Source organism: Haliotis rubra, unplaced genomic scaffold, assembly GCF_003918875.1.
Source record: "Haliotis rubra isolate DU_JTF1 unplaced genomic scaffold, ASM391887v1 Scf103, whole genome shotgun sequence".
Lineage (NCBI taxonomy): Eukaryota > Metazoa > Mollusca > Gastropoda > Lepetellida > Haliotidae > Haliotis > Haliotis rubra.
This window is the reverse complement of record NW_025764926.1, coordinates 1,270,744-1,289,834: the sequence shown is the minus strand read 5'-3', so window position 1 is coordinate 1,289,834 and position 19,091 is coordinate 1,270,744. Positions and strand designations below refer to the sequence as shown.

At 40.9% G+C, this 19,091-nt stretch overlaps 1 protein-coding gene across 4 annotated transcripts; it reads right to left on the bottom strand.

The window, feature by feature from the left end:
- Positions 1-2,943: 2,943 nt before the first annotated feature.
- On the bottom strand, positions 2,944-18,502 carry LOC124272185 (serine/threonine-protein phosphatase 6 regulatory ankyrin repeat subunit C-like). 4 transcript variants are annotated; one of them, XM_046707337.1, is made up of 2 exons: positions 18,334-18,502; positions 2,944-5,759 (listed from the first exon to the last, which is right to left on the bottom strand). In XM_046707337.1, exon 2 carries the CDS (start codon positions 5,650-5,652, stop codon positions 4,537-4,539), a length of 1,116 nt encoding a protein of 371 aa, XP_046563293.1. In that variant the 5' UTR covers positions 5,653-5,759; positions 18,334-18,502; the 3' UTR covers positions 2,944-4,536. The 4 variants fall into 4 exon arrangements, with proteins under 4 accessions (XP_046563293.1, XP_046563284.1, XP_046563300.1 ...); XM_046707328.1 differs by lacking the exon at positions 18,334-18,502 and adding an exon at positions 11,757-12,096; XM_046707344.1 differs by lacking the exon at positions 18,334-18,502 and adding an exon at positions 8,221-8,527.
- Positions 18,503-19,091: the final 589 nt, after the last annotated feature.

Genomic DNA, 19,091 nt, shown 5'->3' with positions numbered 1-19,091 from the left:
CATCAATGAAATCCCCAGTGGCTGGAAGAGAAATCCCCAGTGGCTGGAAGAGCCTGCAGTACTTGATCCATAACTTTTTGAAACAGCGCTGGCGCCGAAGCGACACCAAATGGCAATCGGGTGTACTGGTAAAGTCCTCTATGTGTGTTGATGGTAACATATTTCCGGGATTCATCATCCAACAGAACCTGTTGATAAGCATAAGACAAACCCAACTTTGTGAATTTCGTACCTCCATTCATGTTGTTCAGCATATCTTCAGGCAGCGGAAGAGGATACTGAGGAACTTCCACTATGGATTATTTAATTAGGTGGTCTAGTAATCACGACGTATGACTGATCATGTAAACAAACATTAAACATTAGACACTATTTTACTAAAGGGCCGGTATACCCATACACTGTATTTTTTCGCGTTTCTCTGGTGAATGAAAATGGGTGCTTTTCAAGAATGAAATCATAGGACTAAAAAATTATTTCCCTGGGCCTAGATTTTCGAAGCTCTCTTAGTGCTAAGATAGTCGTAAGTGACAGCGTTACGAGCCTAAAAAATCTAGGCCCTGGTATTTTTCCGTGTCGTAAATGTTTATGCGACTACTTGGCAGCGATTCATTAACATATGATGCTGTTGAGATCTTACTAGCCTTGCTTCAAGGCTGTACTGAATGCTGAGCCCATGGATGTAAAGTAATTCTATCCTTCAAAGAGGCAAGTCTAGATAAGCGGACAGTAAGAACCCAAGTCTGTTATTTGTGATTTTTTAGAAATTAAACTAATAATTTTACCTTAGAGACTTGTGCAAGTCTAAGATGTTACTACCATCGACGCTACTTGTAACAGAGAATGTTTGTGAATATAGAAAGGATTTTGTCTCTTTTATTCACAATATTCAGTACTTACGTTACGACAACACACTCGGCAGATATTCTCTATGTATATACACCAACGTGAAACTCACCACAGGATGCAGTCATCTCGATAATGTCTGACGTTGCGTCACTGGCCACAGGTTCCCGTGTCTTTGCGAGGATTAAAGATTTAAAAAAAAAATATTTAATAAATTGAGATGACCCCCGACTCGAAATGCTTCACAATACAATAAATCATGACGTATTGTACTGTGAAGCATTTCGAGTCGGGTGTCATCTAAAAAAATAATAATTTTTTAATCTTTAATCCTCGCAAAGACACGAGGGCCTGTGTCACTGGCTGCCACACTGACCTCATTTGTACAACAGGGGCGGAGGGGTAGCCTTGTGGTTAAATCGTTCTCTCGTCACGCCAAAAGCCCGGGTTCGATTCCCCACATGGGCACACTGTGTGAAGCCCATTTCTCGTGTCACCCGCTGTGATATTGCTAGAATATTGCTAAAGCGGCGTAAAGCCCAACTCACTCACTCACTCGCTCATATATATACAACACTTTACTGAATCGCCTGTAAAATGTCCCAAGGATTGCATGGTTAAATCGTCCAAAATGTCTTTTCAGACAGCATGATGATAAAAGCCGCACCGACAGTCATCGAGTTAGACTTGCACAAGACTCTAAGGTAAACATGAATGTTTAAATAATAATATCTACAAAATAACAAATAACAGACTGGTTCATTGTACTGTCCGCTTATCTAGACTTGCCTCTTCGAAGGATAGAATTACTATACATAGTTAGACTTATCAAATGTTCGGAGATGATTTGATAGAACTTATTTTGTTCTATCCCAGTGAGTAAGAGAGTTTAGTTTAACTTAAAGTGGCCTAGTGGTTAAAGCGTACGCTCGTCACGCCGAAAGACCGGGTTCGATTCCCCACATAGGCTCAATGTGTGAAGCCCATTTCTCGTGTCCTCAGTCGTGACAAGTCTTGAATATTGCCAACGGAGGTGTAATCTCTCCCCCCCCCCCCCTCACTCACTCAATAGGTGTTAAATGTCAACGTGGTGTCAAATGACATAACATAACACTGCCTCAGCAAAACTGGAAGCGTGCGTGATTGCTGCCGCATGGACGATTGACTACAAATCACAAAAGGGAGAGATAAATCAGTTTATTGCTTAAATTTGACATCCTAACAACAAACCGTACCAGGCTATTTATCGTAACCAAGGAAACGATAATGTTAGTCAATACTAAGTTTTAAGGACATCCTAGACAACAAACAGACACGCATATATATGAACTCGATCCATCCTGACATATACAAGCATCTCCACTCTCACGTTACAATACGGTGTTTCTTCCAATAAGGAAACTGCGGCGTTCGACATCATATCACGCATAAAGCTGCATAAAATATATTCATCGTGCACATTTTTTCTCAGAAGTGAGGAGGGTGGTAGGAGTGAGTGAGTGATATTAGCATTACGCCGCACTCACTCACAATATTCCAGCTATATAGCGGCTGTCTGTAAATAATCGAGTCTGGACCAGGTAATCCGGCATGAACATCGATCGACGCAATTTGGAACCGATGATATGTGTCAACCAAGTCAGCGAGCCTGACCACCCGATCCCGTTATTCGTCGCATGGGTTAGTGAAGACCAATTCTAACCCGGATCTTCAAGGGTCGGGGGTAGTAGGAAGATTTGACATTTATTTATATATAGAAAAACAAATCATGCGGAAGGAAGACTTTTTATTCCTTCATTAGCAAGAATATTGACACAACCGGACACACACTGACCCCGGATATTTGATACAGTGTCACTTATGGAGTACTTTTAAGGATTTCAGTGTGTTTAATATTTCTCTGGAAATTTCATTTTAATTATTTGATAAAAAATACCGACGCGCAATGTTTTGGTTGGTTGGGATTTTTCTAACGCCGCACTCAGCAATATACCAGCTATATATAGCGGCGGTCTGTAAATAATAGAATCTGGACCAGACACTCCAGTGATCAACATCATGAGCATCGATCTACACCTTGACCTGTGTCAACCAAGTCAGCGAGTCGGACCGCCCGATCCCGTTAGTCGCCGCTTACGACAAGCATGGGTTACTGAAGACCAATTCTATCCCGGATCACGGGTCGACGCGCACTGCATTAACGTGACGAGAATTTAGCATTGAGCCTACAATCACCCTAATGCATCGTACAGCCATTAAGGTACAGATTCCTGATGCAACATAACGGGCATACGGGGGATACTGTGGATTAAAGCATTCACACCTTGCACTTTGAGTATCAATACATCATGCACAGCCAATACAACACTCATAAAATAGATGATATTGCACAACAACCAGAGCAAAAGCTCAATATTCCCTGACTAATGAACACACTTAATGTAAGCTAAACGACTTCTGACCTTCTTGGAAGGTAATGTCAGACATTTACATATACCTCTTTGCGCAATCCATTATATTTATGCAGTGGCAATATGATTCTCCGTGACACCAAGACTTACTTATACAACTTGTATTCATCGTTCATTGTATATAGGATACCTCTTCAAAGACGGCTAACCATGACACTGTTTGGTGGTAGAAGGAACTTGTCAATGTCCAATTAGGCTCACACCACTCCGTTTTTGATAGGGATAAATTTACGTTCATATCGGATGATCCATATCAAAGTTTGAGCTGTATATGTATATTTAGGGAAAGAAGATTCTGGATTTATGTCAATACGATCTTAATCCTGGATTATACATGAAGTCAGTAAAACTTAACCTACAAAACTACATGGACTTGACGCAAATGAAACAAAGGTAAACATAAACAGTACAATAAAAATATCTATTTTGAGTTATCACATGGTCTAATACGTTCACTTAATGCATTGCTTTCAAAATGGCATCAGGGGAAGGAATGTATTTTGATCAGGTTACAGACTAGCCTTGTACAGGAGGGATAGCTGACGTATCTGTTCCATCCTCGGTCATCAAGAGTATTATTCTCCTGGGTCCCGTTCCATGAAGCGATCATCGAGTTGAGATGATCGTAACTCCCACACTTTAACAAAGACATACGACGGCGTAGCGTTACGATTGCTTTGTGAAATAGGGCCTTGGACCCATTCATCGTCATAACTCTGACTAGAGCTATATAGAAATATGAGACACTGAGATGAAGGTTTTCAAATGGTGGAGTCTATGAGTCAAGGGTATATATTATACAAGACAGGAAATAAAGTACACTTGATGACCGAGGATGTCCGTGCATTAGATATTGTCATCCAATAATAATAAGGGAAGCGCAGGTGACGTCATCATGACGTATTGATATGTGTAATGACAACACGGAGTCGAATCTTATTGACTTAAAGAACGTCATGTCTACCACTTACCAATACATCCATATACAACATGAACTGCCGAGGAAAGGAAAATATACACCCATGTTACGTGGTGACTAAGAAGAAATGGTATGGATGGTGATGTAATTAATACGGGTATCATGACTGTGGTTTGTACTGTGAATATGCAGTGTCTCGGTGACTGGTTACAGCCTAGTAACGGCTTAATAACCTATGCCATCCAGTCTTCGTGTGTATGCTTTCTTTTCCAAGCAGTTTAACTAAATAATTGTAACCATTCATAAAATCCGTGAAATAAAGTCTGACATGGCTAGAAAGTTTTTCAGACACTCTGGCAGTGGCAGCTGATAAATGTTGTCCAGAATAGAAGTGTCGTCTGCTCCTAAGTTCAAGGAATGTCTGATGGAAGCTCGACTCAGCTCTGAGAGACTTTTGGGCGTTCGGGCCTGTTCACGTAACCAGCGTAGTAGGTCACAACGCCCACTACTGATGTCGGTGTTGGGTTCAACCAGCCTCATGAATGTCCTTGAGAATGAGGGGATTCTCCGCGAACACATATCCACCTCTTCCTGGTTCACCTGGTACCCAGCCATCACCATCAGTCTGCTCACAAACGGTTCACATCGGGTGAACGCCTCAACCAGGAGGCTACGGGAAAACTTAGTCCGCTTCTCGAACATACAGCCGCTGTAAATAAGCAAGGCGGCGATGAAACTGTTATCAACGGAGATTGACGCTGAGAGAGGTGTCCATTGTCCGTCGCTTTGGCTAAGTCTACATCGGGAGTCGACAAACATCTTTAATATGCTGTCGAGACTAGTGTAAGTATTCTTTTGAGCAATTTTGTAATAGAATATAGACGTAAGAAACGGCGTTGAACTTTTCTTTGTGACGGCGTTAACGTCAGCGCCCCGTTCTAGCAACATCTTCACGATCGTCTCGTTTCCTGTTCTTGCAGCTTCGTGTAACGGTGTCCACCACGACCCATTTTTACTATCAACCTCCGCCCCGAATTTACACAACATTGCAGCAACGGTCTCGATATCCATGCGAACAGCACGGTGAAGTGGCGTGTTGCCTGACATATCTGCAGCGTTAACGTCACAGCCCAGCGTTATCAGACAAGACGCCACATTCTCCCGCCTGTAATTACAAGCTATCAGTAGAGGTGTCTGCTGCTTTGCATCTGCAGTGTTGAGATCCCATTTCTCGTCAATGAGGAGATACAGGACGTCCAGATAGTCCCTCTCAGCCGCCCAGTGAACAGCCGTCCTGCCTCCATCGTCCCGGAGGTTACGGTGACATCCCGACGACAACAGTCCGCGGACCTTGTCTCGCTTGCCCCATTTCACAGCCTCGAACAACAGGTAGTCGTCATTAACAAACACGGGCATGGCGAAGGGAAGACAACTCTTGGTGGGGAAGTGGTAGGTGAAGATCAGTAAGTCCTAGCCTGGATCGGCAATGACGTCACTGACTCAGCAGGTCAAGGATTCTTCATCTGAAACAGATAAAAGTATACATATAATGTGTGTAAATAGGTCACAGGGTTACACTGGAATAGTTGGCGAGTGAACACTGGCAACAACGTATGTATGTACATGTATGTGTGTGTGTGTGTGTGCGTGCGTGCGTGCGTGCGTGTGTGTGTGTGTGCGTGCGTGCATGTGTGCGTGCGTGCGTAGTTTAACGCCGAACTGTGCAATATTCCAGCTGTATGGCGGCGGTCTGTAAATAATCGAGTCTGGACCAGACAATCCTGTGATCAGTATCAGCGTCGATCTACGCGATTGGGATACGATGACATGTGTCAACCGAGTCAGCGATCCCGACCACCCGATGCCGTTAGTCGCCTCTTACGATGAGCATGGGTTGGTGAAGACCAATTTTAACGGGGATCTTCACGAATGTGTAGGTATATGTACAAACGTGTCATTACTTTAAGGGCGTTTAAATGTACATGCAGTGTCAAGTAAATGATTGCAGATTGTGAAGTAGAAAATGCAGTTCCCACTTCAAAATGAAACACTGTAATAACAGTTACCTAAACAATCAAATGGACAAGGAGACATAAAACCCCGAAAACATATGGTTCTTAATGCATGAGCTAGGAGCAATTAATGAAACATGCCTCGGATTATCAAAATTATTCTATTAACCTGTTCTCAAAAACAGATCGCTTCCCGTCTTGTCCACTGTTTTTAACCAGCACAGACGCTGACATTTGCTCTGCAAGCTCCTTACATTGCAACTCAATTATTAGCGTTAACCTGTTAAGCATGCTGCAAGGTTGAATGATGTACGTAACAAAAATACCTACGTCTCTAAACGTCTCATTTCCTCTATTTTGATTTAATGAAGTTCAGAGTATGGTCCAAGAATATTTGGAATCAATAAAACCTGAAGGGTTAATAACGTTATGATGCATGCATGTCAATAACGGAACTGAGCAATAATAGCAATATATGGGTTCGTTATCTCACAAGTTCGTTATCATCATGTTTCAAAACGTTTACATAGTCTTGACGGGGACATGAAATATATACATTGTATATAGTTGTAACAGGATATGTTATATCTATCTATCTCTCGAAGTGAAGGGTAGTAAAACAATTTCCGAATTGGGTACTGATCACACTTATCAGACTCGAGAAAATGACTTTTTTTCCGTATTGGAAACAGCAGGAGCTTGTAACGCAAAATCGGGCACCAAGGCATATACTGTCACTGTCGGGGTCTTAGCATTATATATACTGTCACCGACTGGGTCTCAGCACTATATAAAAGGATATTTTATATAGTGCTAAGGCCGCGTCAGACTTTATATCTAATGCTAAGACCTCGACAGTGACAGTATATACCTTGATGCCCGGTTATTGCGTTACAAGTCCTTGTGTCTGAAACGACATATTTAAACAGACACGCACGGTGATGAACACTAGTGCACTTAAGCGCTGGTATATATTACATACAAGTCAATAACTCACAATAACAATCGAGCTACCATGTTTAAACATAATCAGAGAATCGCTGTAAAACGTCCGGCCGGACATAACGGTTACACAAGCCATCCAACAAGAACAGCATGTCTAACACACCTACATAACGGTAAACTTACCTAACTGGGCAAACACAAACAGCAAAGGTCAGACCTGCAACTTAGAAGCTATTTCCCAGATTACAAAGGTAAACTCTGGGCGGCATGGCAACATTCTCCAGTCCTAGCCAACCGACAACCAGGCTAACGGGAAACACGGCACTAAACCTCCCTTCAGGTGTACAAGGTATATAGGTTTATATACACCGGACCAGCGGGCGCTAATCATGGTAACGGTATCTTATCTCAGGCTTATAGACAGGCGAGGGAGTTAGGTGCTCATAATTGCTCCCGACACGCGAAATTCTTGCCAGTATTTATCAAATCATGCGTCGCAGGAAACATGTTGAACCGTGATAACGATCATTTGATGAACAGGTTAGGGTTGAAACTGACCATCCCGTTACATGGGCGAGACAGAAATAATAATTATATAACAGTTAAAATTTCTGTTGAATGGTGAAGCCTCTACTCTGCTATATTTAACTGTTTGTTTTGTGCATGAGGGTGCACTAAGTTTTGAACATATGCAGTGCATGATTTAAGGAGACTCATCTTTGTTTTTTTAGGAGCATCGGAAACCAGACTAGCCCTGGCAAAAGCAGAACCGGAACACGATCGTTCTTTTATCATACATAGTGAAAAAACATTACTCGATGTCATAGCCAACACGTAGAGATACACTATGGGTACATTTACATGGCCGCTTCCGATAGACGTTATAACGGGAAAACAAACGCTGCATCTGTTTGTAACTATAACCCAAGTCGTATTCACACCTACCAAACATCCCCAGGTATACAATACTTATATACTTATTCCATTCACCTTGACATCAGAAGCACTACATGTTCGAGGCACCTACCTTTACAAACAGCATGCAAGTAGACGGGTTAGCAATGGGAAACTTTGTCGCTGCAACAACTATCACTCAGGCATTTCTGTGTAATTCTAACACGACTGGGAGAAGAAGATATGGCGGTCGAGAATTACGCATTCGCTGGCATTCGTCCTGTCTGCTTTATTTCGCTTCTCTGACGGTTTCTTTCTCATGCTTCTAAATTTAGCGCATCATATGTTTTGGACGGAAAGTTGGTCTGCGAAACACCTTAGTCCTGCCGGCTCCTCACACTGTTGTGATTACGAAACCAGCCGCCCTGTCATGGTACATCTATTCATTTGTGGCTGAACTGTTTACAATACTGTGTAGCAGAGTTCTGCAATAGTTTTATTTACTATAAGAACATAAGTTCCCTCGCGTACCATGGCAGCAATGTATGGTGTCCTTCACCTTCACATTTGAAGTGTATTTCGATAACCTTTTGCACATTTGTGAAGATTATCAAAGAAGATCTGCATGTGTCAAGCATTAATTCCGAGGGTTGCGAGAAGGGCACAGACTCGTGTCTCCATGTGTGCGTGCAACGTCACTGAACAATGTAGTTGTACTGAGCTGTTCAATTCAATTCAAACACTATGTTTAGACTTATCGTGGAACTCCTGCTCCTTACAGTATCCCATCAGGGCAGCTGTCCAATCATTCATGATCACTTCAACTGGGTTCGGAACAGTTGGCAGGTTTAACCACAGACAGACGAGCCTTTCATTCCTGAGCACATTCAAGATGAACTTACATTTGTGTATATGTAGCTTGTCGTAGTGGAACCACCATTTTGGTATATTTTACAACCAGTGACCCTTAATCCTATAACAGCACTTCTGTTGTATTAACTGAGTGTTTCAAATGTGCTAGAAGGTAGGGTTTTCTTTGAATGAGTTCACTGGTCATTATATATTCGTTATTCTTATAAATGGTGCAAATAGATATATTTAATTTAACCCACGGATGGGTATGCACTAACGTCACCATGCTTAACGGATATTTGCTCTGTTATTACCCAAACTCTGTCATAAAATGTAGTGAGTGAGTATGGTTTTACACTACTTTTTCCAGCAAGTTCACGGCGGAAAACACTAGAAATGGGCCTGTAACCATTGGGTGAATCGAACCCGGACCTTCGGCGTGACTAGCGAACACTTCAACCACTACGCTACCGCATCGCCCCTCATAAAATGTAAATTATGATTGCATTTGGCACAATAACTACCATTACTACACAATACCGGTAGTTACTACCATGTAAATTTCTATCTTCATTGCTACCATGCTGATACCATGTTTACTACCACTGTAGTCTGTCGTACAGACCCTGAAGCAAATATAACTAAGAAATCCCACGCAAGTCTAGACAATGTGGCAAGTCTAGATTTTCACAGCTTCTGAAAATGAAGAAAGTCTCAGGGCTCCTTTTCAATATATATATATTTTTTTCACTATGAGCATTTACTCTGTAAAATATGTTCATTTCAGAGACTAGTTGTTAGTCTACCCCACTGCTACTAACGCTGCTATTACTGTTATCCTCTCTACAAATGTGTGGTATTTATATTGCTGTCACTTCTACTACTGTTATATACCTCTGATATATATATCTCTATCATTATCATAGACCCATTAAGATCCGGGTTAAAACTGATCGTTAGCAACCTATACTTGTTTGAGGTGACTAACGGGATCGGTGCTCAGGCTCGCTGACTTGGTTGACGCATACTATTACGTAGATCGATGCTCGTGGTGGCAATCACTGGATTGTCTTGTCCGGACTCAATTATTTACAGACCGCCGTCATATATCTTGACAATTGTGTGCGGCGTTAAACAACATACAAATCATATTAAAAGAGTATTACTATAGGTACTACTAATACAACTTGAACTATTGCCAGTACAACTACTTGTACCTTTGTTGCTACTGCTACTACTACTACTACTACTACTACTACTACTACTACTACTTCTGATTCTACTGTTGGACCCCGTTAATACAAATAGATCATGGTTCTACGACATTCATAATCATATGTTTCAGTTGGGAGCTACGTTGTTATTGTATGCAAACATCTGTCGACGTCAGCGTGCAGTGCTTCACAGTCCGTTATTAGCAGAACATGGAACAGGTACCTACAAGCCAAACATGCCTTGGGCGTCCAAGGTCAGCGACAAGAAAGCAGGATCGATTAATCCGAAACCGGGACTCTACAAAATCGAACTCAAACTGTAAATCATAATGCTAGCGACGTGGAAAGGAGCGCCAAGCCAAAGTCAACCTGAGACCTCGTGACAGGTTTGGTTGTGAACTGGTTATGGTGTAGATGGCATCACTGACAGGGCGGTCCCATAATGTGCAAGAAAGGGTCACTGGACAATACTATCAGAACATCATACTGACGTCCATTGTTATCCCATTTGTAAGGCGTGTGGGTTAACGGCTCTTGGTCAGGATGACAACGCCCCTGCTCACGGGGCACGCGGGTCGTCATTGTCCACCTGCAGCAGCATAGTATCCATAGAATGCTATAACTAGCTATGATTCCAGACCTTTCCCTCATTAAAGACGTGTGCGTCAACGTCACAGACCGCCGACCTGTAACTTGGCCAGGCGCTGCACGAGGAGTGGACATTCTCCCCAAACTTGCAGTCAGAAGACGAATATGTCTCGTTGATTGAGTAAATGTTCGTCAAATAATGGAAAAATTACGCACTACAAATAAAAAACAAAGGTCAGTTTTGAGAGTTGTCATCTTACCCCTATCGTAGGCAGTCATAACATCTGTCATACTTCATTGCCAGTCACAATTCGTTCATTACCATACAACAATAACTGGAAATAACCCAGAAAGGGCATTGACGCAAAAACACGCGACAATGTCCCTTCTAGGTAATATCTCTCACAACTTCAGAACAGTTTATATACAAATCGATAAACTAGACGATAGATACATTTTATGCATTATAAATCATAATATGAAACTCGCCAATTAATGATATATGCACATGTGACCACGCGCATGGTAATATATGCTTATACACACATATTTAACATGTGCAATACACACAATAGAACACACTCCTGTACTCACTTAAACTATGATGTTCAAACAAATACAAGCAAACCATGTTGATCTCGTAGCCATCACCCTGTTTAATTGTCAACTGTACTGAGTGAGTGAGTTTAGTTTCACGCCGCACTAAGCAATATTCCAGCTATATGGCGGCGGTCTGTAAATAATCGAGTCTGGACCAGATAATCCTGTGATCAACAGCATGAGCATCGATCTACGCAATTAGGATAGGATGACATGTGTCAACCAAGTCAGAGAGCCAGACCACCCGATCCCGTTAGTCGCCTCTTACGGCAAGCATGGGTTACGGGAGATCAATTCTAACAATATATTCTCATTTTCTTATCATAAATATTTGTAAACATAATATTGCAGAGCAGAATGGAGTTATAATACCCTGGACAGTCGAGAATGAATTGTCACAGAATCAGTGTTTTACCTGCGACACAAAACTGTCTCTCGGACACCAAATCACATCATCCCATGAACGTGCAATCGACATCACCACCGAACAAAGACACAGAATAATCCAGACGAGAAATCAACATCCTCGTGTTCACAACTCATTGTTGTCCGCGTGACGCCACTCGGGACTATATCGGTTTCACATCCTAGTAAACCAATACCTCAGCTTCAACCCCTAACCTCCGCTATTTAACACGATGATCCGGGTGTAAATATAACATACCCCGGACTAAATGACGACCTACCAAATATCTTAACCACGCAATGGGCGTCTGTATACAGACAACGCCATTGCCGCCCTCACAAACAAACCGCATAATAACTAATTTTCTCACACAATATCCGCACAGATGGCGAACGTAGGCTCCATACACCCATATGCAAATTTACCTTCAATTAAATCGTTAGCTGCGATGACGCATCCATGTTGGGTTCTCATCAGTTTGACTGCCCTGGCACATCGGAAAACGAGGGGGGAATAACACGCCCTTGTTATACCCCTGCCGTTTAACATTCTCGTCACGATTAATCCTGACTGATTGTTGTCTAATGCTAATCCTCTCAGATCAAAGGGTAGCAACTTTGCCCTCTCATTGTCCAAACCATTAAGAGACATGGTTCTTATAACCAACTAATGGTTGTTATATAAAACAGTTAAGAAATTCATATTCCCCATGAGCCAGTTAAAGTTTGTTAAAATAATTTTACGTTTCTGTAGAAGGGATTTTCGATAAATTTGTTACCATACAACAAATATGTAAAAGAATCTTTTTTTACATATCAGCATTCATTTAATTGTCCTGTTCAAATAGTTCGACATTTAGAAATTCATATTCCCCATGAGCCAGTTAAAGTTTGTTAAAATAATTTTACGTTTCTGTAGAAGGGATATTCGATAAATTTGTTACCATACAACAAATATGTAAAAGAATCTTTTATACATATCAGCATTCATTTAATTGTCCTGTTCAAACAGTTCGACATTTGACAAAACTAAATTTGAAAAATTGTTTAGTCTTATTTACAAATATTGCTTCTTGTCTTGACTGATGATCGAGTAAATCATACCAAACACTTCATTTGATTCAAAACGATCAGTTTCATCCTTTAACGATTGTAAACGTGCATTATATAACTCGTATATATCTCAATTGCCCTATTTTGCTGTTAATTTCGCCAGTTGACACTAATTACGGCCAACAAGTAATCCCATGAACAAAACGTTCTTAATCTGCTATATTGAATGCATGAAAATTGGCACTATCGAGTTTACTCGACGGGCAAAGTAATTAATTAGGACATGCATTTAGTGACTGTTAATTTATTAATTCATGCATGTAGTGACTGTTAATTAAATAATTCATGCCTCTGGTGAGTAGCTGCTCTTTATAAGTCTCGGCGAAAGTAACAACATGCAGCTTTGCGATGATAAATTTATGTGCGGGGGCCCGTTCCACAAAGCTCATTTATGGCTATGGTAACTTTATGTTCTAACATGTAGACTTATGATTATATTATATGGCTAAGGCCGCTTTGTGAAGCTGGTACCGGGCCATTGTGATAGTCTAAAGTGACCGAGTGGCTTTGAAGTTTGACCAGCGTTGATGTCGGTGAAATGTGTAAAGCTGCAATATATGCATAAAGACTGGTTTGACAGAACACAATCAAACTTTATTGCACTAAAACAAATAAACATAGCATATTTAGGTTAACATGAGAACTATAAATAGATACAGCGCCCACTGATAGTCTGTCTAACAGTCCCTGAACCATATTGTTTCCCTACTGCCTAGCCCTCCCCTGCCAAAACCCTTAATGAAGCAAGTCTAGATTCACTCAGGTTCTGAATCTCTGGTCTCCCGGGGGCTCCTTCTCAATCTGAATGGGTTTATTTGTTAATATCAAAATTATATATTCAGAAACTAAACGTTAGTGCACGCCCACTGACGGCAGATGGAAAACCGCTATAGTTGCGATTGGTTTGTAGAAACTATGCACCCCGATTATTACATATAGAGCAGTCAGTCTTTACTAAACATGGAAGACGTTTGCGACCGGTGTCTGTTCGGTTCGATTATTACATAGAGCAGTCAGTCTTTACTAACATGGAAGACCTTTATGACCGGTGTCTGTTCGGTTCGATTATTACATAGAGCAGTCAGTCTTTACTAAACATGGAAGACGTTTGCGACCGGTGTCTGTTCGGTTCGATTATTACATAGAGCAGTCAGTCTTTACTAACATGGAAGACCTTTATGACCGGTGTCTGTTCGGTTCGATTATTACATAGAGCAGTCAGTCTTTACTAAACATGGAAGACCTTTATGACCGGTGTCTGTTCGGTTCGATTATTACATAGAGCAGTCAGTCTTTACTAAACATGGAAGACCTTTATGACCGGTGTCTGTTCGGTTCGATTATTACATAGAGCAGTCAGTCTTTACTAACATGGAAGACCTTTATGACCGGTGTCTGTTCGGTTCGATTATTACATAGAGCAGTCAGTCTTTACTAAACATGGAAGACGTTTGCGACCGGTGTCTGTTCGGTTCGATTATTACATAGAGCAGTCAGTCTTTACTAAACATGGAAGACCTTTATGACCGGTGTCTGTTCGGTTCGATTATTACATAGAGCAGTCAGTCTTTACTAAACATGGAAGACGTTTGCGACCGGTGTCTGTTCGGTTCGATTATTACGACCGTCTTTACTAACATGGAAGACCTTTATGACCGGTGTCTGTTCGGTTCGATTATTACATAGAGCAGTCAGTCTTTACTAACATGGAAGACCTTTATGACCGGTGTCTGTTCGGTTTGTCTCCGACGTTTTTGCTGACATGAGGTGATATAACAGGATACACGTATATCTGTGAAAGGTGGCGCTAATCTCGACTCACGTATAATATGTCTTATATACCTCTAAATACATGGGCGGTGGGGTAGCCTAGTGGTTAAAGCGTTCGCTCTTCACGGTGATGACCCGAGTTCGATTCCCGACATGGGTACAATGTGTGAAGCCCATTTCTGGTGCCCCCCGCCATGATATTGATGGAATATTGTTAAAAGCGGCGTAAAGTCCACTTAAAAGCGGCGTAAAACCATACTCACTCGCTGTTGAAATTCAACAGTATTAGTAATGCCATTATACTGTACATGAACCTCACCAACTGTATACAATCAAAGATCCTTCATGTATATATTCCACTTGTGCATAACTAAACGTTGTGTATCACTTGTTGATAACGGTGTTATGATCTACACCGAAACGTCACACCTATTGCAATAATAAGTTGTCAATCCATAAAACGTGTTTCTCTTCATCACACCAACTTCTAAAATGCCACTTAGAGAAGAAATATGTTTAACTTAAACAGGGCCGGTGGGGTAGCCTAGTGGCTAAAGCGTTCTAGCTATGCCGAGGGCCCAGGTTCGACTCCTGGGTACAATGTGTGAAGCCCAATCCTGGTGTCTCCCGTCGTGAAATTGCTGGAATATTGCTAAAAGCGGCGTGAAACACAACTCACTCACTAACTTAAACATGCTACCCGTGAAGGCCCGGGTTAGAATGAACCTTCAGTAACCCATGCCTGTCGTAAGAGGCGACTAACGGGATAGGGTGGTCAGGCTCGCTGGCATGGTTGACACATGTCATCGGTTCCCAGTTGCGCAGATCGATGCTCATTCTGTTGATCACTGGATTGTCTGGTCCAGACTCGATTATTTACAGACCGCCGCCATATAGCTGGAATATTGCTGAGTGCGGCGTAAAACTCACTCACTCAACGTAAACATGCGTTATTTGATGGTGCCGGCTTCAATCACGGGTTTTCTACAACATGTGAAGCTATGCTAATGGTAATGCCATATACAAATACACATGGCCTTTTGTTTTCCACGTAAATTGATACATAACGTAGTTAGAGGAGGCTTTGTGTGTATAAGTTGAAAACAAACAAACGATTCCTACATAGAAACTGTACATGAGCTCGTTGAGCTCGTACTGACATCCAATTAATATATTTGTAACTATGGTTACCTAACTCCATGACAACCAATAAGAAATTAACACATTTCATCTGTGATAATGGAATAAGTTGGTCAGTAAACATGCGCTAATGTTTTACGCCCAAAACATTGATATTTTGTCAACGACCGTTGCCATTGGTTACTCCGGAAACCTATTTGCTCGATGTCCCATATTCATAAAGGTTATGCCAAAGGAAATGCTAATTGATACAGTGTGCCTTTCATAAGCTTCCTTGTAAAACCTGATCGGAAACTACACTCACGAAGAACAACAGAAGATACGGAAGTGTTCCTCTTGATTAAATTATGGAAATAGTTTCATGTCATCCACAAATATATTATCTGAGTCCTAGCAACTGTCATGCTTAGTAATATAATGTAAACTAACATGTTTTTAAGCAAAAGTTGATTAAATAACAGCGATATATATTATTTAATTCGTCTTTACGTTCATAAAACATATAATATTGTACTGTGGGTGTTAAGGCTGTCGGGGCGGTGGGGTAGCCTAGTGGTTAAAACGTTCACTCGTCACGCTGAAGACCCGGGTTCGATTCAGACATGGGTACTATGTGTGAAGCCAATTTCTGGTGTCCCCTGCCGTGATATTGCTGGAATATTACTAAAAGTGTCGTAAAACCCAACTCACTCACCGTTAAGACTGTCAATACTTGAATAGGAGTTTAAAGATTTTCATTCCAGAAAAAAATTGAATATTTAAATTTACTTCAAATAACATGTTGTAACAATGAACAATCTGACAGAATAAAGATTGACCCACCATCACAAAAAAACATCATTTTCATTCAGTGATAATAATATAAAGAAATCATTATTTTACCTTCCTCAGAAGATTGAGGTCGTGTCCCATATGGCCTGTATCACAAGAAACTGGATTTGGCCACGTGGATGTGAATCAAGTCATGATTGAACATAGTCACAATGAGTATAACTACCGATTTCCAGTTATCATTTACTGGCAAATATTTCTCGTGTCATGCTCTTCCCCACAATGATTCGTTACAAAAGAAAATGTATATAAAATACATCAAGATAATATAATATGCTATCCCTCCAGTAAATACATATAACTTTATAATTGATATTTTATTGCTAGAACCACAAAAAATGGACCCTCACTCAGGACAATAAATATATTTGGTATTTATAACATTCCCCACTTAAAACCACCATCCGATTTCGATATCCCCCTTCCCCTTTCTATGCGTCATAACGATCTGGCACGTGCTGCTCATTTACCCAAGTGTAATGCTGACTGACAGCTATTGACCCGACAATGTAACATTAAGTGCGCGGATAACCAGACAATGAAGCGAGAGACGGAGCAATCTGCAATAACTTGGCTTGACGTTGATGTGACAGTCGACTAACAGAAAATGTCAGCCTGACTTCTTCAAAATGTCCTGCATAAATTGTCAGTGACTAAATCTGAGTGAAGCCATGCCAAATATCTCACATCTTTTGGGGAATATTGTTGATGTTTTGAGAGGAATTTTTCACGTTCTGGGGGTAATGCCATAGCAGGTTCACTAACACAATTAATGGTGAGGATCCCTGTAGTAGGGTAGCCTCATACTTTGTGTCGATATTTATTGTTTGTGTTCGATATTATTGCTAACAGCTGTGTCAAACTCCACTCACTCACTCAGATGAGCCAAATATTTTTTCAGGAGCCAAATATTTTTTCAGAAGCCATAGCTATCACGTTGGATCCCCGAAATATATTACTGAACATAATTGTCTTTTCTGTAAAGTAGTTTTAATCAAATCGTATGTTAGATCAGTAATATATTCATGCCAATAATGGTTGTCACCCCCTCCCACCCCAACCCCCCACACCCCCACACACCCAACCCCACACACCCTCTCCAAAAAAATAAATTGAAGGGGGTGACAACCATTATTGGCATGAGTATATAACTTAAGATTAATAAAAATGCATTGGTACCCAAAGTTTCTGTTGTGGCTCAGGTGTAACATATATTTTGGGGTCCCGGACTTATATTCTTCTTTCAAGTTGTCGCTATATACCCGATGTCGATGTGGAGTTAAATATTTAACTCACTCACATGTGTAGACTGACGTAGGTTAATGTGACCGCAGACAGACCGCACCCAACATATCTAAGAAATTAGCGAGAGAGTTACAGGGCGCGTGATAATTCTCGTTGTCAGATGTCAAGTTTGTCTCACAGCACCGCGCGTCGACGAAAAATACTAAACCAACACAATCAAGTAATCAAAATCTAAAAATAAATCATGTAAACATTACATCATAATGTCCCGCGAGGCGGTTGAAACATTGCACTTGCACAGAACGACATTAATATTATAGAATATTATATCATAGTATATCAATATTATAACTGGACATTGATTAGCTGATCGACGTCAGAATTTATCATTTCATTGTTAGATATTCTTGTTTTGTGAAAATGTTTGTCGATCTAACAGCGATACTCAACAGGGAAGACAGTCGTTGACATTGTATAATTAGCCCTACCGTGTTCGACGTTCCGTTGTCGTGGCGGCGGAAATGGACAGTGGTTGACATGTCTGACCATTGTCCAGTTACATATCCGAGAACTGAGAACACGAACAATGAAACAGTCACTGGTCAAAGGGCGATGGCGAGCGTCGGAAGACGGTGACTTTTGTCGTCAGCTGATGCTTTGTTGATAGCCGAGGGACCGTTTCAAACGTACATTTAGTATTTAGTATTTGCTCGCCTTCTTTGTTAGAGGACCTCTATTTTATGAGATGACTAATTTGCGTTACCACGTATAACCAGGGAGACTATATAAGTATGTTGTAGAGTATCCCTGGTGTAACATTTCTTTATCAATATCGCATTTCTTGATTCAGCAATATTTCAGTAACGGACATTTTTGTTATTATATGTAATGTGCTTTTGAGTTATGTTTTAAATATGTCTCCATTTAAAAGAAAGAAAAAATCCTTCACGTATCTGTGGCCAGTTTCCTTATAAGGTTAAACACTGATATTTTTTCTTCCCTTGCAAATCCTTAATGATTTATAGCTTGGCTGATCTGTTTTAAGGCAGACGGTTGTATAATTCAAACTTACAGTACCTGTTTATTAGTCCGGAAAACTTGCATACTTACATACTTTCTCTGTCCGGAATCACTTCATATTTATATATGCGATTTATCGTTGCAAATCATAATCATAAATAAAATCGATTGTGTATCTGAAGCATTCCTGACAATAATTTACTTAATATGTTTTGAAATAACCCCT